General features: G+C 61.0%; 5 protein-coding genes across 10 annotated transcripts in view; 3 read left to right on the forward strand and 2 right to left on the reverse strand.

The window, feature by feature from the left end:
* CUTC (cutC copper transporter) overlaps positions 1-1,075 on the reverse strand; it is a 5,064-nt gene extending 3,989 nt beyond the window's left edge. Inside the window, exons 1-4 of one of the 4 annotated variants that reach the window (XM_074875040.1) lie at positions 1,007-1,075; positions 621-692; positions 481-540; positions 21-230 (exon numbers count right to left, since the gene is read on the reverse strand). In XM_074875040.1, the coding sequence (XP_074731141.1) occupies positions 21-230; positions 481-540; positions 621-690 (340 nt within the window). In that variant the 5' untranslated portion in view covers positions 691-692; positions 1,007-1,075. Of the gene's footprint in view, positions 1-20; positions 231-480; positions 541-620; positions 779-1,006 lie in introns of those variants that run through there. The other 3 variants (XM_074875042.1, XM_074875043.1, XM_074875041.1) reach the window with 3 other exon arrangements.
* COX15 (cytochrome c oxidase assembly homolog COX15) lies at positions 1,057-5,505 on the forward strand. Of its 2 annotated transcripts, none has more exons than XM_074875039.1 (8): positions 1,057-1,078; positions 1,885-2,007; positions 2,254-2,440; positions 2,665-2,832; positions 3,350-3,431; positions 3,757-3,911; positions 4,804-4,917; positions 5,206-5,505. In XM_074875039.1, exons 1-8 carry the CDS (start codon positions 1,065-1,067, stop codon positions 5,335-5,337), a joined length of 975 nt encoding a protein of 324 aa, XP_074731140.1. In that variant the 5' UTR covers positions 1,057-1,064; the 3' UTR covers positions 5,338-5,505. The 2 variants fall into 2 exon arrangements, with proteins under 2 accessions (XP_074731140.1, XP_074731138.1); XM_074875037.1 differs by lacking the exon at positions 1,057-1,078 and adding an exon at positions 1,104-1,396.
* Positions 5,506-5,728: 223 nt separating this feature from the next.
* Positions 5,729-7,594, forward strand: LOC141945999 (V-type proton ATPase subunit e 2). 2 transcript variants are annotated; one of them, XM_074875045.1, is made up of 4 exons: positions 5,729-5,931; positions 6,016-6,063; positions 6,322-6,472; positions 6,742-7,594. In XM_074875045.1, exons 1-3 carry the CDS (start codon positions 5,828-5,830, stop codon positions 6,413-6,415), a joined length of 246 nt encoding a protein of 81 aa, XP_074731146.1. In that variant the 5' UTR covers positions 5,729-5,827; the 3' UTR covers positions 6,416-6,472; positions 6,742-7,594. The 2 variants fall into 2 exon arrangements, with proteins under 2 accessions (XP_074731146.1, XP_074731145.1); XM_074875044.1 differs by having other exon boundaries at positions 5,730-5,931; positions 6,322-6,468.
* Positions 7,595-8,287: 693 nt separating this feature from the next.
* Positions 8,288-13,635, reverse strand: ENTPD7 (ectonucleoside triphosphate diphosphohydrolase 7). Its single transcript, XM_074875036.1, has 12 exons — positions 13,536-13,635; positions 13,285-13,458; positions 12,973-13,178; positions 12,716-12,866; positions 12,217-12,320; positions 12,087-12,143; positions 11,447-11,595; positions 11,197-11,363; positions 10,104-10,428; positions 9,914-9,999; positions 9,638-9,799; positions 8,288-9,497 (listed from the first exon to the last, which is right to left on the reverse strand). The coding sequence occupies exons 1-12, from the start codon at positions 13,541-13,543 to the stop codon at positions 9,269-9,271; spliced, it is 1,818 nt and encodes a 605-aa protein (XP_074731137.1). The 5' UTR covers positions 13,544-13,635; the 3' UTR covers positions 8,288-9,268.
* Positions 13,636-13,972: 337 nt separating this feature from the next.
* SLC25A28 (solute carrier family 25 member 28) lies at positions 13,973-18,595 on the forward strand. Its single transcript, XM_074875683.1, has 5 exons — positions 13,973-14,050; positions 14,132-14,701; positions 14,868-15,096; positions 15,993-16,049; positions 17,480-18,595. Exons 1-5 carry the CDS (start codon positions 13,973-13,975, stop codon positions 17,995-17,997), a joined length of 1,452 nt encoding a protein of 483 aa, XP_074731784.1. The 3' UTR covers positions 17,998-18,595.
* Positions 18,596-22,984: the final 4,389 nt, after the last annotated feature.

The following is a 22,984-nucleotide window of genomic DNA, read 5'->3' on the forward strand; positions in this document are numbered from 1 at the left end:
CTGACTGGAGACACTCTTACCCAGCAACGCTGTGCAGAGCTCTGTATCAATACGCCCGTCCTCAGTGAGGGCCCCGAACACCAATCCATCAGCCCCGTGCAGCTTGGCAAGGCGGATATCGGCTTTCATCACTTCCACCTCCCGGTCCGAGTAGAGGAAATCTCCGCCGCGAGGTCGGATCATCACAAAGACGGGGACCCGCACGCACTGCTTCACCACCTGCAGCAGTCCTGGGGGGAAGGGAGAGGGGCAGCTCAGCACCCAACTGCGGCAGCTCCAACCGCCGGGGGAGGCAAGATGAAGACAGTGGACAGGGGTACACGGGGCAGGCGGGAGGAGGGCAAAGGAAGAGAGAAAAGGGAAGGAAGGCGCTCAGGAGGGTGCGCCGGGCACGCTGACCCCCCCCTCCCCGGGAGGGGGAGCGGCCCCAGGGGAGGGGGAGTACCGGGCCGCCGCAGAGCGGGGGCGGGCGAGGCTCACCCATGCTCGGGGTGGTCCCTCCTTCCACGAGGCCCGCGCACAGCTCGATCCGGCCGGCACCTGGGGAGAGGCACGTCAGAACCGGCCCCGCCGGGGCCCGCCGCGCTGCGGCCCCCTTCCCCGACGCCCCCGGGCCTCACCTCCGCGCTCCGCGTTGACGGCGGACTCCACCGAGTCCACGCACACCTCCATGAGGAAGCCATCGTCCATACCTGGGGGAGAACGGCGCCGTCAGCCCGACCCGCCCCATGGCGGCCGCCCGGCTCCGCGCTACCGCCGACCGCGGCTCCGCCCCCGAGCCACTTCCGCCGCAGGCCCCGCCCCCTCGCTCTCGCTTCCGGCCTCGCCCCCTCGCGGCCCGGGCCCGCGCCGCCCGCGGGCGCGAGGGCGGACGCGGGAGGGTGGAGGGGGGGGTGGGGGTGGAAAGCCGGCGCGCCTCGCTCGCGCGCTGCGGCGGAAGCCCCGCCCCCGGCGTCGCAGCCCCGCCCCCGCCCGGGCCCCGCCCCCGCCTCGCACGCGCCCTCACCTGCGCTGGCGGCGCGCGGGGGTCGCTGCTGGCTCTCGGTCACGTGCCGGGGATTGTCATGGTGACGCCCAGGTGTGTCCGGAAGTGTTCGCTCTGCTTCCGGCGGCGCGCGCCACTTCCGGGGTCACTCGGGATGCTGCGTGCGGCGCGCGGCGGCGTCCGGCTCCTGTTGCCCGCGCGGGGCGGCGGCGCCGCTGAGGGACGGGGGGGGCCGGTACCGCATCTGGCCTCTGCCCCGCCGGCCCGTGTCTCTCTCCCTCCGCAGCGGTGTCTTCAGCGGCGGCTCCTGCAGCAGGTGCCCCCGCCCTCCGCCCCTCCCGCCGTGGGGCGATGGCTCCTGGCCTGCAGCGGCGCTGTGGCCGGTGCCGTGGTGCTGGGCGGCGTCACCAGGTGAGCGCGGCGCGGCACGTCCCGCAGCCGTGTCCGCGCCGGAGCCGTTGAAAGGGCTCAGAGTGGAGGCGGCGGCCTCTGCCGCTCTTCCGTTCCCGCCGCCCTCCGGTCCCTGCCGCCGGTGACCCGCTTAGGCTGTCCCTGCGGCCCGCAGCTGCCTCCCACGCCAGAGGCCCACCCCGAGTGCACCCCTGAGAGCTCCTCTCCTGTCTTTCCGCCTTCCTGGTCACAGGGGGCACAGTGGGGTAGGGCTGGGAGTACCAGGGAGATACTGTTTACTGTGCGTTGATGCCAGCTGGGGATAACTTTCTCACACGTTCTTTGGTAATTCTAGGTCTGATTGATCACTCGCCGACTCCCTGATCTCCATCCTGTTTCTGACTGTCAGTTTAAGGGTTGTCTGGTGCAGCCAACAGCTCTTGTTTTGGATCGGTAGATTTGCACACTGCCAGGGAGTGAATTGTGCCTGCTTGTGTCTCTGCTCCCAGGCTGACAGAATCGGGCCTTTCTATGGTTGACTGGCACCTGGTGAAAGAGATGAAACCCCCGAGGACGCAGCAGGAGTGGGAAGCCGAGTTCCAGAAGTACCAGCAGTTCCCAGAGTTTAAAATGTGAGCGTGCTGAAGTGGAAGGAGGGTGGGCTGGGAGCATCCCTGCTGCGACTGAGCCACTCAAGGAGCTCTTGTAAGAAGGGAAAGGTTTTCTAACATCACTAGGAAGGCACACAAAACCTGTCTGATGGTGGCTCCTTCACTGCCTCTTCCTTTCTCTGAGGAAGGTGATCCCTTGTCGCGCGAAGTACAGAACAAGACTGATGCATCACATGAAACGGTTCTTTGTTTTACTGTCTTTAACAGCCTGAATCATGACATGACGCTGGCAGAGTTCAAGTTCATTTGGTACATGGAGTATTCGCACCGTATGTGGGGCCGTGTTGTGGGTTTGGCCTACATTCTGCCTGCCGCCTACTTCTGGCAAAAGGGCTGGCTCAGCCGCCCCATGAAGGGCTGCGTTCTTGCGCTCTGTGGGCTGGTCTGCTTCCAGGTGAGTGAGCTCTGTAGCTGCAGGGATTAGCGGCAGCATCTCCTGTCAATATCTTCTGATTGAGCGTAGTTGAGGCAGTGGGATTTGTGAAAGCTTGGGAAGTGTCAGTGCTGGTAGCTGGTTGAAGGTGAAGGAAACAAGTTGCTTTGCCCATGATGTTTATCTAGTCTTAGCAGTTGCTGCTGCAGCTCTGTCTGGCTCTAACCCCTCTCCTGTTTTGTCAGGGGCTGCTGGGATGGTACATGGTGAAGAGCGGGTTGGAAGAGAAGCCAGACTCTTACGACATTCCTCGGGTCAGTCAGTACCGTCTCGCAGCACATCTTGGCTCCGCGCTGGTTCTGTACTCTGCTAGCCTGTGGACAGGGCTGTCTTTGCTGCTTCCGCGACACAAGGTACAGAGTGGTGTCAGGAGTCAAAAGCACAGGGTAGTGTCAGTTCACAGGGTTGGGGGTGTGATGTGAAGGGTGAGGAAAGGGTGTGAAGGGTGATGGTGCTTCCGTTTTAGTCTGTTCCTGACTCTGATCTAATACTGTGTTACAAAATAAAATACACTTTCTGTAAACTTCTTGGTTATGGGATGCTTCCTTTGACTCCTGCTGTTCCGCTCAAAAGTGATTAGTCTTAGAGTTTGTGCAAGCTCAGACAGGGGTGTGCCTGTCTGGGCTAAATGGTTTGTGCCAGTAACTGTCCTGCAACCACTTCAGTTTCTGCAGGAGGTTGGAATTGATTAGTTGTGGTTTTGAGGAACCACTGAAGTGTGACTGTGTTGTGTGGTGTTCTCTAGATTCGCCCTGTAAAATACAGGCCAACCCCCTGGCCTATATATGCAGTGAAGGCTTTTCTTACCTGCTGCAAACAGCACTGGGAATGCTTTGCCTTGATTATTTTAATTTTTTCTGTATTTTACAGTTACCTGAAACCCATCAGCTCATTCGCTTGAGACAATATGCTCATGGCACTACAGCTCTCATTTTTCTTACTGCTCTTTCAGGTAAGACTGTTTCTTTCTGCTGTCCCATCTGTGGCTCATTCCTTTGCCCTGTTTTTTGTTCTGGTCTGGCAGAGACTGCCAGCAACCCCATCATGTTCTCTGGGAAAGCTTTACTGCTGTCAGGGAGCTTACAGTCAAGAACCTCTCTTACTGGTCTTTCCTGAGCATGTGGAGATGCACCTTCCAGCCTGCCTGTTGCTGTGTGATCTCTGTATGTTTCTAAAAGAAATTCAGGATCAAACTGAGCTCTGGAGTCAGAGCTGTGCAACCTGGACTGCCACTTTTGCCTACTCTGGTAGTCTCATTTTCTGCTCTGGAATTGCAGGTGCCTTTGTGGCAGGGCTGGATGCTGGCCTTGTGTACAATTCCTTCCCCAAAATGGGGGAGCGCTGGATCCCAGATGATCTCCTTGCCTTCTCCCCCATGCTGAGAAATATCTTTGAGAATCCTACAACTGTGCAGTTTGATCACAGGATCTTGGTAAGTGCTGTCTTCCTGCTATGTCTGTGCTGCTTCTCAGCTGCCTCCTGCAGCCAAGCTGTCTTCTTTGGGCCATGGTTCTGTCAGCTTGAGTGATATCCAGGGTGTCCGAAGGTTCTGAGAGCGTGTTACCAATTTGCTTCTGCAGAAAGAGGAAGTTTAGCACTCATTTATTTTCAATGTGGTCTCCTTCCTTAAGGACGTCTTCCTCCTGCACAAGTTACTTTGATTCTTTGTGTTTCCTTTTCCATAACCTGAGCTACAGACCAGGGCAGCCCTTGCTGTTGAAATGTCTGGGAAAGCTGTGTGAAATAAAACTTGGAAATCCTGATATTGAATGCTTCCTTCAGTATTTTTGAACTTGCTTTACACCAGTAGCGCCCCGTGAAAATATCCCTGCTAGTTAGAGCAATCCACTGCTGGCACTGCTGTGGACTAAGCCATCACTAGGACTAAATAGAAGGATGAAGTGACTTGGAAGAGGAGCCAGCTGGGGTGACCTGCACAGCAAGATTATGCTGGTGAACTACAGCTGGCTGGTAAAAATTAGACCAGTTTTGCAAATGACAGCTTCCACCTTTAGTTGTCAAGGTGACAGATGGGGAGAGGGCAGAAGTAATCCTTGATGACCTCAAGAAAGAGGAAAAGCTGTTGGAAAGTAAAGCATTAATTTGGAGAAGAACGGAACTCTGTAACTTTAGTTAAATTTCAGGGTTGTTAACCTGGCAGGCATGGGAGCTCCAGGATTTGCTCATGGCCATTAACATGTTTCTACATTTAAATACTGCTCACAGAACTTCTTTTACTGCATGGAAGGCACAGCCAAAGGCTGCTGCACCTATTTCCTTTGAACTTTTCTTGGAAGGGTGGTTGTTTCTCTTCCCTTCTGTAGGGAATCGCCTCGGTCACAGCTGTCACAGCATTATACCTCTTCTCGCGGAAGATCCCGCTCCCTCGCAGGACCAGGATGGCAGTGACTTCCTTGTTGGCTGTGGCTTGCATGCAGGTACTATCTTTTTTCTTTTTCCCTTCCTATTTTTTTTCCCCCTAGTGTTTTGTAGCATGTTCACAAGACAGAGCTGTCCTGTGCTTGGACCCGCGCTGGCCCCCAAGAGCCAGGAGCTGAGAGCTGGAGCTGCCTAGACCCAGGGCCTCACCCTACTGCAACGCACAGTCTGAATTTGAGGGTGGGAAGTCTGGCTGTGGCCGTGGGCCTTTACATCATACTCTGTGCTGGGGCTGTGTGTCAGCGCTGCATCCACAGCCGCTCTTACCGCTTCTCCCCCCTTGGCAGGTGGGCCTGGGCATCAGCACCCTGCTGCTCTACGTCCCCACGCCTCTGGCCGCCACGCACCAGTCGGGCTCCCTGGCGCTGCTCAGTGTGGCGCTCTGGCTCATGAGCGAGCTCCGGCGGGTCCCCAAGTAACCGGCGGAGGGAGAGCCCTCCCGGGGCAGCTGCGCCGCTGGGCCCGGAGGCGGCAGAGACACCCCCCCCGCACACCCTGGGTGTGCCGGGCCGGGGGCGCTGTGTGCGCCCAGCCGGGCGACGGCGGGTGTGAGTGCGAACTTTGTAACATAAAGGAGTTTTTACGGAGCGGCTGGTGTCTGGCTGGGTGCCTGCTTTCCGCAGCGAGGTGAGGAGGGACGCGGGGAGCCCCGGCGGCAAAGCGGGGGGGGAAGCCGGGCTGCAAGCCGAGCCGGGCCGCGCCGCACCGCCGCGCCGGGGAGGGGCCGCGCGCTCCCTTTGGCGCCCCCTTGGCGTGGGCCCGGCGTCCGCCCGGCGTCGCGTCTCCGCCAATGGGAGGCGGCGGTGGCGGCCGCGCGCCGCGCTCCGCCCGCGGATTGGCCGCCGCGCGCGGCAGTGGGCCCGGCGGCATCCGGTGCGGCGGCGGTCGGCCTGGCGGTGCGCGGCGGCCATGACGGCGCACAGCTTCGCGCTGCCGCTCGTCCTCTTCTCCGCCTTCTGGGGCCTCGTGGGCATCGCCGCCCCATGGTTCGTGCCCAAGGGGCCGAACCGCGGGTGAGTGGGGGCTCCGGGCGGGGGATACCGGGGGCGGGAGGTCCGGGACGGGGCCTCATCGTCCTAACGCCGGTGTCTCGGCAGGGTCATCATCACGATGCTGGTCACCACCGCCGTGTGCTGCTACCTCTTGTGAGTACCGCGAACCGGGCCCCGATTCCCCCCCCTCCCCCCATCTTCCGTGAGGCTTCACCGGGCCCAGTGGCTGCTGCCCAGCCTCCTGCCCCTGGATGAACGGGACAGCCCCCGGGCTGCGGCCTGCTTCCCTCCCGGCACTTCACCCCCCGGGGCAGCGCTCCCTCTGCCAGCGCCTTGAGGCAGCAGCATCCCGGGATCCTGGTCCCTGCTCCTGTACTACCGGGGCTGACGGCAGGTTGGGTCCCTTTGCAGCTGGCTCATCGCCATTCTGGCCCAGGCCAACCCCCTGTTCGGGCCGCAGCTGAAGAACGAGACCATCTGGTACGTGCGCTTCCTCTGGGAGTGAGCAGTCCCCAGGAGCCAGCGCCTGAATAGAGACCCACCCCCAGAATCGTCACCGTGAGTGAGCAGAGGACTGGGATGGCAGAGATGTCCCTGCTTGCCTGCCTGTGTTTGGCTGGGGAGGGAGCTGCCACCTAGTCCTTGCTGGGTGGGAGATGCTTTGGCTTCTGTGCATTGTGGCTGTGGTGAGCTGGTCTCAGCATGGGGCTGCTGGCTCTGCGCTGGGCCTGAGCAAACTGAGCGCTTCCCCCTCAGCCTGTGGTTCTCTAGGTTTTGTGGGGGCTCCCTTGTGGGTGCAGTTTGGTGCTAACTTCTCCTTTCTCCTCACAGCTCTTGCTGCTGTTCCAGCCTCTACTCTCCCGTACCAGGCAGCCCCCAGAGGTGCTGGGACAGAGGCTGGACCCGCTGCCCCAGCGCACCCTGAGCACTGCAACCTGGACCGAGGATGGCTGGGCCCCTGAGCATGGCAGGCAGCACCCCTGCCTGGGAGAAGGGCCTGGTAAGCCCGGTCCTGGGAGCAGCCACGCTACCAGGGAGAGATCCCCTCAGCTGGCGGAGTGCTGCAGTGACTGACACTGAGCACCGTCCTGGGAGAGATCTGTGTGTAGTGCCAGCAGATCCTGTCCCTGCAGTGCTTGCCCTGCTCCTTCCAGTTCACTCAGCCCTAGACCCCCCCCAAGTGAAACCCCTGCTCCCAAAGCTGCCCAACTAGTTACCATATCCGTGGTCATTTCAGGCACCAGCTGCCCCTCTGCCCGAGAAGGCAGGAGCCCATAGCATCCTCTGTTGTATGGTCAGTCCCCTGTGATGAGGGTGGTCCTTGCTAAGACAGATTCTGGTTGTGGGTGTGAGAAGGGAGGGCTGACCCTGGAGGAGCATGCAGACCCCCTGGGTGTGATGAGGGAGGTGGTGCTGGGGTGCAGGGCAGGGGGTTCTGCTGCTTGGCAGCCTGCTGGAGGGGATTAAGGGGTGCTGTGTCTCCTTCAACCTCAGCAGTGAGGGTGCTGCAGTAGTGTCTAGGTACCACCACCCCCCCCCAGCCTCTGTCCAGGTTCTGAGAACTGAGTAGGGCGTTGTGTTTTAGGTTTCCCCTTACTTATCAGATAATTTATCTGTATTTATTTATTTGTCTGTGTTTGTTAAATTTGTGTTGTGGAAATAAAATAAGTCCTTTTTCTAGTAAGTGATGCTGGAGGCAGAGTCATTTGCTGTTTTGAGGCTGAGGAGCAGTCTTGGCCTTACTCAGACTTCTTCCCTTCCCCCTAAGCCTGCTCTTGCACCATGAGATCAAGGCTGGGATCCTCAGCTGTTGAGCAGGAGGTTGGCAGCACACTCATGCATGTAAAGTTTTATCCTTGATGCCACCTGTGCACTTGTCCTGTGGGACCAGGGTCACAGGTAGGAAACAGCATGTGCTAGAGGGAGAATGGGGAACCTGCCCAGCCCCTCTTGCAGGAGGCAGCTGTGCTGGGGCCATCCCCATGACTCTGTAGCAGCTGGAGGAGCTTGGTGGCCCCTTTCCCAGGCTGGGGTGGGGAATAAGGTAAAAAGCAGGGAGCAACATTGTCCAGGGGCTGCGTGGGCAGGCTCAACTTCCTTGTCTTAGGAGGGGGGAGGAGGGCAGCAAAGGATGCTGTTTCCAAGGATCACAACAGTTCAGTTTGGATCAGAGCTTCCCTTGCTGCTACAAGCTCAGGAGTTGAGCTCAACTCTCCTGCTGGACTCTCGGAGAACATCTGCTGGCAAGAAAGCAGCTCTATTGTCCTACCACGGTGGCACAAAGCAATGTTGTACAGACATGCACTGGCCCCTGCCATGCTGCCAGCCAGGAGCTATCGCTGCTGGGGAGGTTCTCACTAGAAAACAAGACCAGTGCTGGATGGCTCACGGAGTTTCTTTATTGCTATAGGAATGGGAACGGCTGAGTTCAAGTAAAAAGTGACAAACTTCATTGGGTCATCGGGGGCTCCAGCCCCGGGTGGGGGAAGGCTTGTGCCTGGGCACACAGCCGGAGCCCAGTCCTGCCCTGGGGCAGTGAGCTGGGCGTGAGTGAGGTGGTTCCCCATGGGCAGGCCCAGCCTGCGCTCACAGGGAGAGAACCACAGGTCCTGGTGCTAGTGCCCGATTAACGTGTGGGACTCCACGGGGCAGATGTGCCCGGAAGGGAATGTACGAAAGGAAAGGCAGCCCACTTTGGTGGTGCCTTAGGAACCAATCCCTGAGCCCTCAGGGCTGAGCTTGGGACTTTGGCTAGGACCGTGGGAGGATTGTCCTAGGAGGGGAAGACATGGCAAAGTGCAGGACACCTCTTAAGGAATGCTCTGAGGGGCTGGGCTGGGCAGAGCAGCTGGGTGGAACTTGTGGCTCACCTGGTTCCTGCAGTAATTTCACTGGTGACTGCTGTTCTCCAGCTCATGGGCTTGTAAGGGACTGCAGAAAGGCCACCTGGGTGATGAGCTACAGCACCTCACCAGCCTGCTCTGCAAATGGGTGGCTGAGTCATGGGATGGCCCAGTGCTTCAGGCCACAGCCCTGGGTTGGCCACCTTGGCGATAGCGTCCTGCTTATCTGAGGGACCTGCCAGGGCTGCAGCCTTGAGCCCACTAGCCGCAGAGGACTTTGCTCTACACCACGTAGCGAGGCAAAGGCCGGAGGCCATGGAATGTACAGATTCAGGCTGGGGCGAGGCGGAGAGGAAAGCTCCGGTGTCCATAGCTGCCTCAACCCACAGGCTCTGGTTCTGATGATGGAGTGCAGAGTTGAGATGGTCTTTAAGAAAGAGTCTAAGCCCTTGGAGCGCAGGCTGTCAGCCAGTCCTGGTTCTGCTGGTGCAACTGGATGGTGGGTACCACTGGTGTCACGGCCCGTTTCCCTGGCCTGGCGGCACCACCACTTTGTCCAGCCAGAGCAGGGTGAGCTGGGCCAAGCGCAGCTGCCGGCGGTGGATGCGGCGCAGCCGCAGGAGGTAGAGGACTATGGCCAGCACTACTACCAGGATGCAGGCGAAGAAGAGATAGTGGTTGTAGACAAAAGAGAGGCGCAGCCAGGAGGTGTGTGCTTGCCGGATGCTCTCCTGCCGGAGATCCCTGTGGAGAGGAGAGTCAGGAGTGGCTGTGAGATGCCATGGGGTACTACCAGGGTCCATGCCGCTGCTCCCCTTGCAGGTAACTCCTGCTCCTCCCCAACCACCCTTCCCTGAGCGATGCCAACAGCGCGGCAATGGTACCTGAGTGGCAGAAACCGCGTCTTGTAGAGAATGGCTCCCAGCGTCCACTGCACTTCCCGGTCATACACCAGCTGGGCCGTGCGCAGGCTGGGGTAGTCCAGGGGGAAATGGAAGCCCTCATGAAGGACTTGGTACATCCAGGCTGATTTGAAGCACTGATACCTGCAGGCACGGCACACAGGAGCATCAGCCTGCACCTGCACCAATGTACCTTACCACAGTAAAAGCCCCCCACAGGAGGTCCAGCCACGGCACCCCCTCAGCAAAGCTGCTTACTTCAGGCGGTGCTGGTCAGCGTGTGCTGAGTAGAGGCCACCACGGAAACGCTGGGTCAGCACCTCCCATCGCTGGCTGCAGTACTCCTGGGGGACAGAGAAGTCAGGGTTCAGAGCAGAGGAACAGAAGCCGCTCCATCCCAGCCCCAGGAATAGCAGCTCCCCAGCCCCCGGGCTGGAGCAGCACCCACCCGGGCAGCAGAGGTGAAGGTGGGGGCACTGTAGTGGCCTCCCAGGCGCAGCACATCCTCGGTGCAGTAGAAAAACTCAGAGAAGCCATAAAATTCGCTGTTGCCAAAGTCGATGGGTGCTTTGTAGGCCCCCACCAGGGAGGCCTGGCTGCTGTTGGGCCCGGCCAGGAGGGGCTGCAGCAGCTCAGCACAGGCCGGCCAGTCCCCTCGCCCCCGCACGTACAGGCTTTGGCCGCCCCTCACCACCGTGTCCTCCAGCCCCACGGGCAGGCAGGGGTCCAGGAAGGGCTTCTCAGGGCTCAGCCCTGTCTGCTGTCCATGGAGGCTGGAAAACAGGCCAGGAAAAAAAGGCAATTGCATGGGGGTTCCTGTACCATCACCAAAAGCCTAGTCTAGCACTGGCCCGCATCCGGATACCCCCATACCAGACTGCGCATCCCCTTGCACCGCGCAGTGCTGGTGCCCACCCTGCCACCTCCTGCTGAGGCCAAGCTTGCCAGATCCGTCATGCTGACCTGCGGCCACGGGCCCTGAGCACCTGCGGGGTGCAACAAGGCACAGCCCACACCACCCACCCGTAGGGATCTGTACCCCTGCACAGCCCCCGGAGGCCTGGAAGCAGGATTTGCTCCCGGCACAGGACCACCTGGGCACCAAGTCTCTCCACCTCTGGCAACAGCCTCACATAGCGCTCTGGGAAGGGGAGACAGGAGACAGAGAGCTCAAGGTGGGGATGCCATGGAAATGTGTCCTGGGTGAATCGGTGCTGGAGAGGGAGGGAAAGTCAGAGCAGGAAAAGCCAAAAGTCACCAGAGGGGCCTCCCTGCAGCCTGCTGCGAGGGGAGGAGGAGGAAGGGAGGGAGCTGCGGCACTGATAACGCCTGCCCGGCTCAGAGAAGGGCAGTGCCTGTGCACCTTGTGCCAGCCTGGGTATCTGCTGCTGCCACACGGCTGCTGCCAGTGTGACTGTGGGAGCTGTTATCACCACAGGTGGCTCTTGGGGCAAAGCCAATGGGGAGAGGTCAGCATGAAGGAACCAGCACTCCGTTTCGCAATACCCCAGCATGGGCACTGCTAGGCGAGGCAGCAATACCGGTTGTGCACATAGGTCTGGTTCAGCACAAGCTCCTCATAGCGCTGCCGGGCAAAATTGCCCCCGAAGCCCAGGAAGGTGTTGACGTAGACACGGTACACATGGCCAGTGTGCTGTACGTCACAGCCCAGGTTGAATTCTGCCAGCAAGCTCTTAGCAGCCTCCTCCTGGGGATGCACAGAGGTCCATGATCAGGAGCAACCCAGGGAAGGCAGGGGCTGCTCTTGGGGCCAGTCGGCCAGATACACACCTGCTGCGGAGAGGAGAAGGCTCCAGAGTCGGGCACTTCGTAGGCGATCTGCAGGGAGGCGCCCCCCATGTCTAGGATCCCAACTGTTCGTTTTCGAACCAGGGACTCTCCCTGGTCCCTCAGTGCTACGGTGACCACGGCATCCTCCTCTGCAACCCACAGCAGGGTGTCACCGAGGGGCAGGGCCTGGGGCAGCACCTCCTCCCTTCCACTGTTACCCCCCCTGCCAGCAGCCTCATGGGGCTTCTCCACCCCTGCAAGCAGCCCCTGAGGATCATTGCAGGGCAGCAGGTCCTGGCACTCAGGACTGGCCACCCCTCAACTTCGTAGGTTCCCCCAAAGCATCCACCGCTGGAAGCCAGTATAGGAACACTACTACAAACCCTCTCTTCCTGGTTCTTCTTCCAAAATGCTGCAGGTGCTCCCCTCACACAGGGACTTGTTCCTGTGGCAGGGGCAGCTGCGCCTGCAGGTCCCAGGTCCAGGAGAGTTTCACATGCATGGCTGGGGTCAGGCATTGCCTGGCCAGAGGGGCAGATGCTGCCCGCTCCAGAGCTTGCTCTTAGCTCCAGCGTCAGGGCAAGTTCCAGCAGGGCTCTACTCAGACCCTCCCAGAGGCTCTACAAGCAGCCAGACTCACCGTCCTCATGATCAAACCGGCCCAGGACAAAGTTGATGCCGATCCAAGCATAGACACCTACACAAGACAGAAAGGGTCATTATGGCAATATACTAAAGGGAACCAAGCAGCGCTTTGTGGCAGCTCCTACCTTCCTGTTTCCCTGAGATCACTTCTGCATGTGATTTGGAGAAGAGGAAATCAAACTCCAGGGGCACATTTCTCACCAAGTCCTCCAGGATTGCAGCTTGCTGCCTGCAAGGACGCAGGAGAAGGACAGATGCTAAGGGATCTTCACCAGTGACATTCCTTTGCGGGAGCACGAGACAGCATGCAATCCCGCTGCAATACACTCCACGTCCATCCCCATGAGCTCTGCTGCTGCACCCAGTGCACTTTAGAGATGAGAAACTAGATTTATTCGAGACTTCGGTAAAAAGTGTCCTCTCAGCTCACTTCCAGCATGCTCAAACCCTCCTTCTGCAGCCCCCAACACTTGCTCCAACAACACGCCCTTTCCTTTCTCAAATCCCCCCAGGATTCCTAATCCTCTCATCAGGCTTAAGATGATGTAGCTGTCTTCCCCCTTCTCGGGGCAGAGGGATCCCAGTGGGTCCCTGGCTCCCTCTGACAAGGGCCGACGAACTCACCTCTCGGGCAGCAGCCGCATGCCTGCTGTGCACAGGATGTAAAGTGGAGTTTCCTTGTGCTTCTGAGCGGGGACGTGGGCTGCTGCGAACTGAAGCAGAGGGCGCAGGTAGGGCGTAGCTTGCTCGGGGGCTGCAGCCGCCACGGAGATGCCTGCTCGGGGAAGGGAGGCTGTGAACCAGCCAGCCCTGCCGCGGGCAGTGGCCGTATCTGTCCCATGGGCAGGGGGGACCTGGGGCCGGAGAGGGGTGGCACCGACCTGGTTTAATTTTCTTGACGACAGGGCGGCTGCTCCGGTCCCTCATCTGCTTGATGTCCAGCAGGTCGTGGGGGTTCCCGTTGTGCGGGGGCCAGAAGTAGACAAAGACCCGGGACCCGCTGCTCCCGCAGTCGACGACCACCCCGTAATTGAGGGCTGAATCCTCGGTGTCAGTGGCTGTCAGCTCCTCCGCCTGCGCCAGGTACCTGGGGCCCGGGGAGGAGCCCCCCCAACGCCGAGGAGAACAGGGCACCTCAGCACCGGCGGGCAACGGCGAGCCCCGGGCCCCCGGCAGCCCCGGGCCCCGCTCACCTCTCGTCGCGCCGGGTGGCGCGGGACGGCGCGGCCCAGCGGCGGGGAACGGCGGCCGCCAGCAGCAGCAGCAGCAGCAGCCCCACGGCAAGGGTCAGTGCCAGCGCCGCCGGGCGCTGCCGCGGGCATAGGCAGGGTCCCGCCGAGCGCCACGACGGGCAGGAAACGCCGATCCTGAGGGCAGAGGCCACAGATCAGCACCGGTCCTGGTCCCGGCCCCAGCCCCGGCCTCCCGGGCCGGCCCCGCTCACCTGGCCATGTGCGTCCGCCGCCGCCCGCCCGCGCATCGCCCCGCTACCGGCACCCGCCGCCGGCACCGGCGGCCACGTCACCAGGCGCCCCCGGCGCGGCCAATAGGGGCCCCCGCAGCCGAGCCCCGCCGGGCGGCGCTCCGCCCCCCCGCGGCCGCGGAACCCAATCGGCCCCGCCGCCCCTCCCCGCCCCCGGCGGAGCCACGCCCACCCGGCCCGGGGACCAATCGGCTCGCGGCGGAACGGCGCCCCCAGGCGACCGAGGGCCGCGCCTGGCTTCGCCCTTGCTCCCGCGTCCGACCTTCGCCGGGCGACGTCACCCAGAGACTTCCTGCCGCGCGCCCAATCGCAGCCTTCCCACCGCCAGCGCCCAGCCAACCTGAGGCGCCCAAATAAACAACACGCGCCGAGAGCCGGAGTGGCGGGCGAGGCGGCCAATGGCAGCTCTCTGGCCCCGCCGAGAGGAACAGCAGGCGGGCCAAAGGTCGCGGGCTCGCTGCCCAATGGGCTGCGAGGTGGGGCGGGGCGCGAAGTTGAGGCACCCAATGGGCTGCGCGGAACGGCGGGGCGAGGGTGTGCCGGCGGCCAACGGGTAGTGCGCCCGAGCGCGCCGGAGGGAGCGGCCGGCCAGTGGTGGCGTCCGAGTCGTGGCGGCGGCGGCCAATGAGCGCGGCGCGCGGGGGTGGCGGGCGGCGGGCCGAGCCAGTGCGCACGCGGCGAGGGCGGGCGGCGGGCGGCGGTGGCCAATGAGCGCGGCGGGGCGGGGCGGGGCGGGAGCCGGGGGGCGGAGCGGCACGGCGCGGGGCCGGGGCGGCGGCGGCGGCGGCGGTGGCGGCGGCGCCATGGAGCTGGGGGCGGGCGCGGGGGCGGGCGCGGGCCCCGGCGCGCGGGGCGGCGCGGAGTCGGGCCGCGTCCTGCTGCTGCTGATGGGCGGCGGCGGCGGCGCGGGCCGAGCGCGGTGGGGCGGCGCGGAGGCGGAGGTGGGGCCGGGTCCCGGTGCTGGCCCGGGGGGGCCCGAGGCGGCGCGGGGCCCCGAGCCGCGCTCCCCGCCCGCCCCCGACTACGAGGCGTTACCGCAGGGCGCCGCCGTCTCCACGCACATGCTGGCGGGCGCCGTGGCGGGCGTCATGGAGCACTGCGTGATGTACCCCGTCGACTGCGTCAAGGTGCCGGCACCGGCGGCGGGGAGGGGGGGGGGGGGGGGGGTGGTGGGGGAAGGGAGGCGGGCGGCAAACCGGGGCGTACCGGGGAGGGAGGCGGGGGTTGCCCCGGCCAGGCCCCGCCGGGCCCGCGGGGGTGACGGGGGCCGCCCGCCCGGGCCTTGTGTTCCAGACGCGGATGCAGAGCCTGCGGCCGGAGCCCGCCGCCCGCTACCGGAATGTGCTGGAGGCCCTGTGGCGCATCGCCCGCACCGAGGGCGTCTGGCGGCCCATGCGGGGCATGAACATCACCGCCACCGGCGCCGGCCCGGCCCACGCCCTCTACTTCGCCTGCTACGAAAAGTTAAAAAAGACGCTGAGCGACGTTATCCACGCAGGGGGCAATAGCCATGTGGCCAACGGTACTGCTCCCGATGCCCCCACAGGGGGCCACGGGGGCCGGGGGCTACCACCCACCCACCACGCCTGGGTGGGGAGTGGGGTGGGGAGAGGCCGAGCATTGGTGGTAGGGAGGTCTGGTCCGGTCCTGCTCGGCCACAGGGCGTTAGCTGCTGCGGGATCGGGGTGCCGCGGATGTCCCGAGGCCCCGCGCTCTCTCCAGCCGCCAGCCAGCTGTGCGGTGCCACGGTGCCGTGCTGGCGTGGTGCCGGGCAGGGGGAAGCACCAGTCCTGCGCCTGCCGGAGCCGCTCCCAGGTGTCTGGCTTGAAGCAGGTTAGTGGCCCCGGCTCGGAAGGATGCCGGTGGACGGGAGCTGCCCGCAGATGAGCCAGGACAGGCCACGGCACCTTGTGTTGGTGCCAGAGCTCGTTCCGGGAGTGCCACGTGGTTTTGGAGCCGGTCTTGCCACAGTGCCTGTTACTCGTCTCAAGGAGCTGCCGCGGTGGGGGAAGCGTGGGGCCGAGGGGAGAGCAGGGCACGTTCAGCCCTCAGCAGGCTTGCACTGGAGTGCCATCGGGTTTCTCCTTCTCCGTGGGTCACAGGGACGCTCGCCGTCCTCTCAGCCCCTGCCAGCTGGTGGCATTGGCCAGTCCCCCAAGAGCTGGGCCCAAGTGAGTCCCAGTCAGACCACGGGACTTGACAGCCTGTCGCAATCCTCTACCTCTCTTTCTTGAGCTCTCTCCGGGTGGGAACCGCTGAGGACTGGCAGGCCTGTTGGAGGGGAGATGGAAGCCACCTTCGGATCTCGCCCTCTTCCAGGGGCCTCCTCCTGTGCTTTGACAGGGGACTCGGGGCTGTGGTGGAGCCTCGGGGTCCCTCACCTTCCCCCCCTCACATCTGGCAGTTCTTGTTTTGCAGGTGCAGCCGGGTGTGTAGCAACGTTGCTCCATGATGCAGCCATGAACCCTGCCGAAGGTAACGATGGTCCTGGCCTACCGGGGAGGGGAGGATCGGGGGCTGCCCGTGGCGCTCAGGTCCCCTCTGCCACACAGAGGGTGATTTCCTCGTTGCTCACCTGACTACAAGGATCCTTTGGGGGCCGGTGACTGCGGCTCCAGTTAGGGAGCCCGGTGGCTGCCCATTATGGAGGGGGTAGGTAGAAGAGATTAATTCTGGGGAGCGCAGCAAGCCCCAGCTTCGGAGGAGCTGGGAGGGTACCAGCCTTTTGCCTAGCAGTTTGACTGGTGACAGTTACCTGAAGCAGGGAAGAAGGCAAGAGAGATGCGATCTGTACTGTTAAAGTCATTCCAAGTGTGTGGAAATTAGGCATTGCTGTGATGAGATCTTGCAAGGATGTGGTATGGTTCTGGGCCTCTGTTCAAGAAGAAAATTAGAATGGGGTACAAAAAGCATGCTAGAGAAGTCAGGAGAAGGGAGGTCTTGTGGAATGTCTGGAAGATACTGATTTTGTTGAGCCTGGTATGTATGAAAAAGGCAGAGAGAGTTTGTAATTAAAGTCTCTGAACATGGGGGGAAAAGGAGGAATAACAAAGGAAAGGCCAGTCATGAACATATTTTTTCCTTTTAAAACTGGAGGGCTCATGATGGTGCAGACTCCAGCTGATTTGGGCCCAGCAAGGCTCCTGCTTGCCCACTGCCTGGCTGGGACCCTGAGGAGCAGGTAGCTGTGTGGCCAGACAGTTGTCATCCCTTCCCTGGAGTTTGTCATCACAACTGTAGTAGTTTTTGGTCACATCATTTTTAGCTCCTTGTGGTCACAATGAGATGGGGGCGGTGGGACAGCAGCAGGCTGTGCTCTAGGTTCCCCTGCCCTGCTCTTGGATGTGTTGGTGGGGGGGTTTGGCATTTGGTTCTTGCCCCAGGGTGGCTGCATTTTGGCAGTGGCCACTAGCAATTCCTGACTGGTGAGCTCTGCGATGTGCTGTGGTTATTCTGGGCTGTAGTGGGGGTGGCTGGGGAGGGACAGGCTCACCCAGATCAAGAGCTGTCTGGAAACTAAGAGCATAGATGCAGGGGGGGTTCTCCTGGCTGTGTGGTAGCTCTGCGGTGGTGGATGGGGAGACATCAGCCTCTTGGGGGCAAGGGTGGATCTGGAGTATAAGCACTTGGGTATCAGGATGTTCCCTGGGGCTGCGGCAGCTGCAGGTTTGCAGGTAGTGATGTCTGTGCCACAGCAATGCCTCGCAGATTTAAATGACTGCAGTCCTGCCTGGGGACACATAGGGCACTGCTGGTCCGAGTTGTCTGTCATTGGCTCTTAAGCCAGCGTGACCAAACTCCAGGCACTTGGAGGAAGCCTGGCTTTGTGCTTACCCTTTCTCTCTCCTCTTCCCCTCTGTGCCTGGGTCCTGGCTCTGCTGCTGGCTGCCACCGTCTGTCCCAAGTGGTCAAACAGAGGATGCAGATGTACAACTCACCTTACCAGCGTGTGACGGACTGTGTGCGGGCTGTGTGGCGTAATGAAGGGGCCGGAGCTTTCTACCGCAGCTACACCACCCAGCTCACCATGAACATCCCCTTCCAAGCCATTCACTTCATGACCTACGAGTTCTTGCAAGAGCAGCTCAACCCCCACAGACAGTACAACCCAGGCTCCCACGTGGTCTCCGGAGCCTGCGCGGGGGCTGTTGCTGCTGCTGCCACTACGCCTTTGGACGTTTGCAAAACGCTGCTCAACACCCAGGAGTCCCTGGCCTTGAGCTCCAACATCAGTGGACACATCACAGGCATGGCCAATGCCTTCAGGACGGTGTACCAAGTGGGCGGCGTGACCGCCTACTTCAGAGGGGTCCAGGCAAGAGTCATTTATCAGATGCCCTCAACGGCGATTGCCTGGTCTGTGTACGAGTTCTTCAAATACATTCTCACCAAGCGCCAGGAGGAGCGGCGGGCTGGGAAATGAGCCAGAGCCAAACGCCGTTCCAGACCTGCTTCACCTCCCCTCCTGGTTTGTCTTCTGACCCCTCTCCCTTTCAGTTTGGTTTGTGTTGAAGAGAGGGGGCAGCAAAGCCCTTCGGGGTTTAGCGATGCCGTTTTTCGCCTGTGGCTGCTGCAGCTCTGCTCAGGCTGCACAGCTTGCTCTCTCCCCGGGTCCTCTGAGATGTCCTGCTGGGAGCTGCAGCCCAGGTCATGTCCCCTGGCACTTCGGTGGAGCTGTGCTCCTGTCCTTCCCTTAACCAAAACCTCCTCTCATGCAAAGCTCACCCCTTCTCGGAGGGGAAGGTGAAGGTGAATGTCCTGCCCTGCCGCTGGCAGGGCCAAGCCGAGCTCGCAGTCGCCAAGGAGAGGGCGGCGGCGGCACTGCCCGGGTTGCTGGGGGCTTTGTCTGGCTTTTGGCTGAAGCAAAGTGTAAGCCTTGCCGTTGTCTTGTAGCACGCACACATGATGCTGACTGCCCCGGTGGTGGTGGGTGGGGGGGAGGATGGCACTTGAGGAGGGGAGCCTGTAGGTTTGTTATTGTTCCTGCTCTTGACACCTCCAATAAAAACAGTTCTGCTCTATCCTCACAGCCCCTTCTTACTCCCGCATGGCCCAGCTCCCAGCACTGCACCTTCCTGACTGTGCCTGGTGCTGAGCTCTTTTGACGGGTGCCAGAGGCACAAGGGAAATGGGGTCTGGGAGTGACAGTGGGAGGAGGGGGCCTGCCTGGCCCAGCCACCCTGGCAGCGTGCAGGGAGGAGGGTAGTCCCCATCCCCTTTGGCTCATGGCCCATCGCCTGCTGCTGGCATGGGTTGTGACCCCACTGCAGAAGCTGAGGTTCGTACTCCTTGGCCAGGCAGTCTCGCACCCTCGGTGTGACCAGACATCCTCAGGATGCCTCCAAACCACTCTGAACAGAGGTGATGGCAGGAGGGTCCTGGTTGTATGTGTCGGGGACAGCACAGGAATTTTGGCACTGGCTGAGGCTGGAGAGCTTTGTGTACCTCGCATAGGAGGTTTGGGGCTCAGCAGGGCTTTTGCCCCTGATTTTGAGTAATAAGCTAGTTTGATACTTGATGAGCATCTTAAAACTCTACCAACACACTTGCTCAAAGTGCTAACATTTTTTTTCAATCTAATGATAATTAATAGAATAGCTTATTTTTTGACTGTTAACTGTCTTGATACCAACTTCTTTTAGAGTCCCACCCAGCTCTGGACCTGCAAGCCAGCCTCAACAGATTGTGTGCTGAGCACCGAAGTATCTCCTAGCTGTGCTGACCCTCCCAGACCAGAGCTCTGGGTTCCTCAAGCCGGGTGCCCGTGGGTGATGCCTGGCTCTTGCAGGATGCTCCCATAGTGCCTACAGGAGGGACATGCATCCCACGGTGCCATGCCCAAAATAACTCCGTGGAGGAAATGTGTTCACAGTGGTGGTATGTGCTGCCAGTGAGCATCTGGGTTGGCTCAGGGCTGCTCCAGAGGTTCCGCTGGCCTGGCCTGCACAGAGGGCTGCTGGGGTGGGCTGTGGTGAGGGGAAAGAGGGGTTTTCCTGCAGCTGGAAAGGCTGCTGGGTTAGCAGGGAGGATCCGCAGCCCTCGGGGGCATCGGGTCTCAGCACTGCTGGGGGGATGGAGGGCAGGGACCCCCACACTGCAGGGGTGGGTGCTCAACACCCTGCCCAAGCCCCAGCCCAGTCCTTTCCCTTAAGCATATCTCTGCCCTGGTTCCTGGGGGTGGGTGATGGATGTTGAGCGACTGCCCATAGGATTTTTGGATGGCTGCCAGCAGGTCTGGGTGTCCCTGGGCACAGAGCAGTCATAGCCTTTCTCTGCAGTCCAGGTCCACCTGGGTTGTGTGCTGTCCACATCCTCTGCTCCCTGGCATGGACCGCAGGCTCCTGATCCCTGCTTTTTCTGCACAACCAGGAGGATGAGAAACTCCGTAAAGAAACAAAGGCTGCTGGAGGCTGGGAACCTCCGGTTTTCCCACCATTTCAGGAGCTGGGGCTTTAAGAAATAGCCTGAGTATTGCAAGATTTGGCAGCCCTGCGGCTCCTCCACCCAAGAGGGAGAAATCCGAGAAGCAGAAATGGCTGGGAGAGACCAGGGGAGGATTAGCTTGGCGGGCAGGGCGTTAGACGGGAGTTTGCAGAAGACGGGTACGCCTGGGCTCTGCCAGGATGGGTCTCCCTGCCCAGAAGCTGAAAGCTGTTGGCAGCAGAGCTGCAGCTTCGCCTTTAGCCCTCACCACGCACTGGGGCAATCTCAAACCTCACAGAGGGAAAGGCAGAAACACGGGCTGGGGCTGGGAGGAGATTCACACTATTAATCCATCAGCTGCTGGAAGAAGCTCTATAAATGTCAGCGGGCGAAGGCATGACTGAAGGTGACCGCAGGATGTTTCCAGGAATAACTGACCACAGAAGTGCTGGGGGAGGGAGCGAGACCCCCAGAAACAGGGAGATAAGTCCACACAGCACAGAGATGCTGCCATGTGAGCAACTGGCCTGAGCACTCCCCTGGCAGGGGCATGGCCTTTCTGGTCTCCCAGCGCTTTGCCAGCTTACCCGGCAGTAGCTGGGTGTTGCCCAGTGCAGGCAGCAGCAAGCAGCAGCACCCCTGTGGAGGATGCCTGTGAGGGGTCTGGCACTGCAGGGATGGCAGAGCCACCCAGGGGGTTTCCAGATATCCCTTGGGCCAGGCCATGACAGACTGGAAAAATCCCCTGTCCTGCTGCCATCTCCATCCCCTGAGCTGAAATTCTGCCACAGACCTGCTGGCCATGGCAGCGCGCAGCTGCTCCCCAGCTCTGCCAGGGTGGGGGTTTCCCCTCACCAGCCAGCCTGGTTCCTCTTGCACCTTTGTCGTGATGAGATGCCCAGAGGTAATGGAGTTATTATCTGGTTTATCTACGGTCGCTGCTTTCCAAGGTCTGGTAACGCCTCAGTGAAGCCATGCTGCTCTGGGTCTGTCCTACGGCCTCCTAGGTATTTGGCTGCACTTCGAGTGAGATCCCTCTTAGAGCCGCTTCTGAGTAAAGAGACTATTTTTGGCTTTCCAGCAAGGAAGCCATGCTCAGCTCAGCAGAGTTTTGAAGACAACCCCTTTTCCTTCTGCTTCCCTGCAGGATCTCTGGCCACATCCAACATGGGCAGGGATTTTCTGCCTTGCCTTCCCGTGTCCAACTGCCCCCTCAATCCATGTCCTGGTGCTAGGGTGTCCTGGGTGGGGTGAGCCCCACAGCCCCTGAACAGGCAGAGCCGGGCAGCGCTGCCAGCCTTGCCCCATTCTGGGTGATAGATCTGGGGCTGCCACAGCTCTGTCATGGCACAAGCCCAAGCTATTTCAAGCAGCCTGAGTTTGCAGTGCCAGGAGCAGTTCAGGAGTCCCCTGCCGCCTTCCTGGGGCAACTGGAGATGCTTCCCCTCCCACAGGTTAAGGGTAGGGCTGAGGTGAGGGTAGTTGGGGAGGATTCATCACCTCCAGAGCAAGGAGAGACCCTTCCAGCGTGTCTGCCCTGTTCCTTCATCCAGGGGCAGGTGGGTTCCCAAGTTCCTCCTGACTCGGGGACTCCACGCAGGGAGCTGGGTCCCAGTCTGCAGGCACCTTTGCCAGCCCAGCTCAGGGACAGGCTGGGGGGACAAGGGTGCTGTACTGCCAAACCACATCACTGCCCGTCCTCTGCTGGTGCCCTGGGCTACCCCAAGCTTTCCTGCTCCCCAGCCCCTCTGCAGTGGATGCCTGACAGCCCTGCTTGGTGGGAGGAGGTGGGCTCCCAGCCTCCCTCCAGCCCTGACCCCCACTGGCTCTGGGATTCCTCAGGGCTCTGTCAGACCCCAATAAAATCATGCAAGTTCTCATGACCCCACGGCCTTACAGCGGTGGTAAATGCGGGTGCCGGGGCTGCCTGGACACAGAGCAGACATTGCCTCTGGTGGGCCCTGGGAAACCCTCTTCTGACCCATGTTGCTGCCTGGGTTAAACTGCTGAGAGACAACTCCTGGCTGGGCTGGTCCCAGTCTGCCTGGCTCCGGCTGAGCATCATGGTGCAAGAAGGCAGGGAATATAGCCTGAAAAGTAAAGCTGAGGCTGAAAACCTCCTTTCTTGGCTGTAAAGAGCCACCAGAGGAAGCAATCCCCGGAGCTGGGCTGGGACTGCTCTCAGCGTATCTGGTTTGATGGGGAGATACTGGTAATACCTGTCCTTAGTACAGGGTTATGTGTCAAAGTCCCGTGACAAGGGGCTGCAAAGTGGCCCTGGGAAGATGCAGCCTGACTGGAGCTGGGGTGCGGGCAGACGGCGTGTTGCACTGGGGAGGTGGCAGAAGTGGGAGAAGAGCTATTCCTGGGCTGCATGGGGTGGCAGCAGGGGGTCACTGTCCCAAGGGCACACAGGTAAGGATGGTGGGGACAGCTCAAGCTTGCTGTGACACTAGAGCCTACCCTGGGATCAGTCTCAAAAGCAGCTGAAGCAAGGGCTATTCCAGGAGATGGGGAGTGGGGGGCTCCAGCCCTAATCTCCCTGGCCCATCACACCTGTAGGTATTGCACTGGTGGTGGTGCTAGCCCCGGATAAACCCTGCAATCCCCCTCCCAGGACACCCGTGGCATGGGGGCTGACATACAAGCCTTCTGGCAGGGCACAGACCATGCCTGGCATAGCTAGGTGGGTGCCAGGAGAAATGCAAATCCAAGCAACCTTCTCCTCTGTCCCCTGCACCTTTGGGTGCCCATTAGACCTGAGCAGTATGTCACTCGGAGCATTGCCAGGGGCTATTGAAAGGGGAGGGAGTAGGGAATTGGGCCAAAATTGGGCCGTGTCTCCACTGGGGACACAGCTCCCTCTGGTGAGGACACAGCTGTAACTGGCACCAGGCGCTGGAAACCACAACCATCATAAATGTCCTTGGGCAAGGACTTGCAGGGGGCGAACGCGGTGGCTGGAGGCTGCGGGCAGTGCCAGACCA

Source organism: Strix uralensis, chromosome 7, assembly GCF_047716275.1.
Source record: "Strix uralensis isolate ZFMK-TIS-50842 chromosome 7, bStrUra1, whole genome shotgun sequence".
Classification (NCBI taxonomy): domain Eukaryota; kingdom Metazoa; phylum Chordata; class Aves; order Strigiformes; family Strigidae; genus Strix; species Strix uralensis.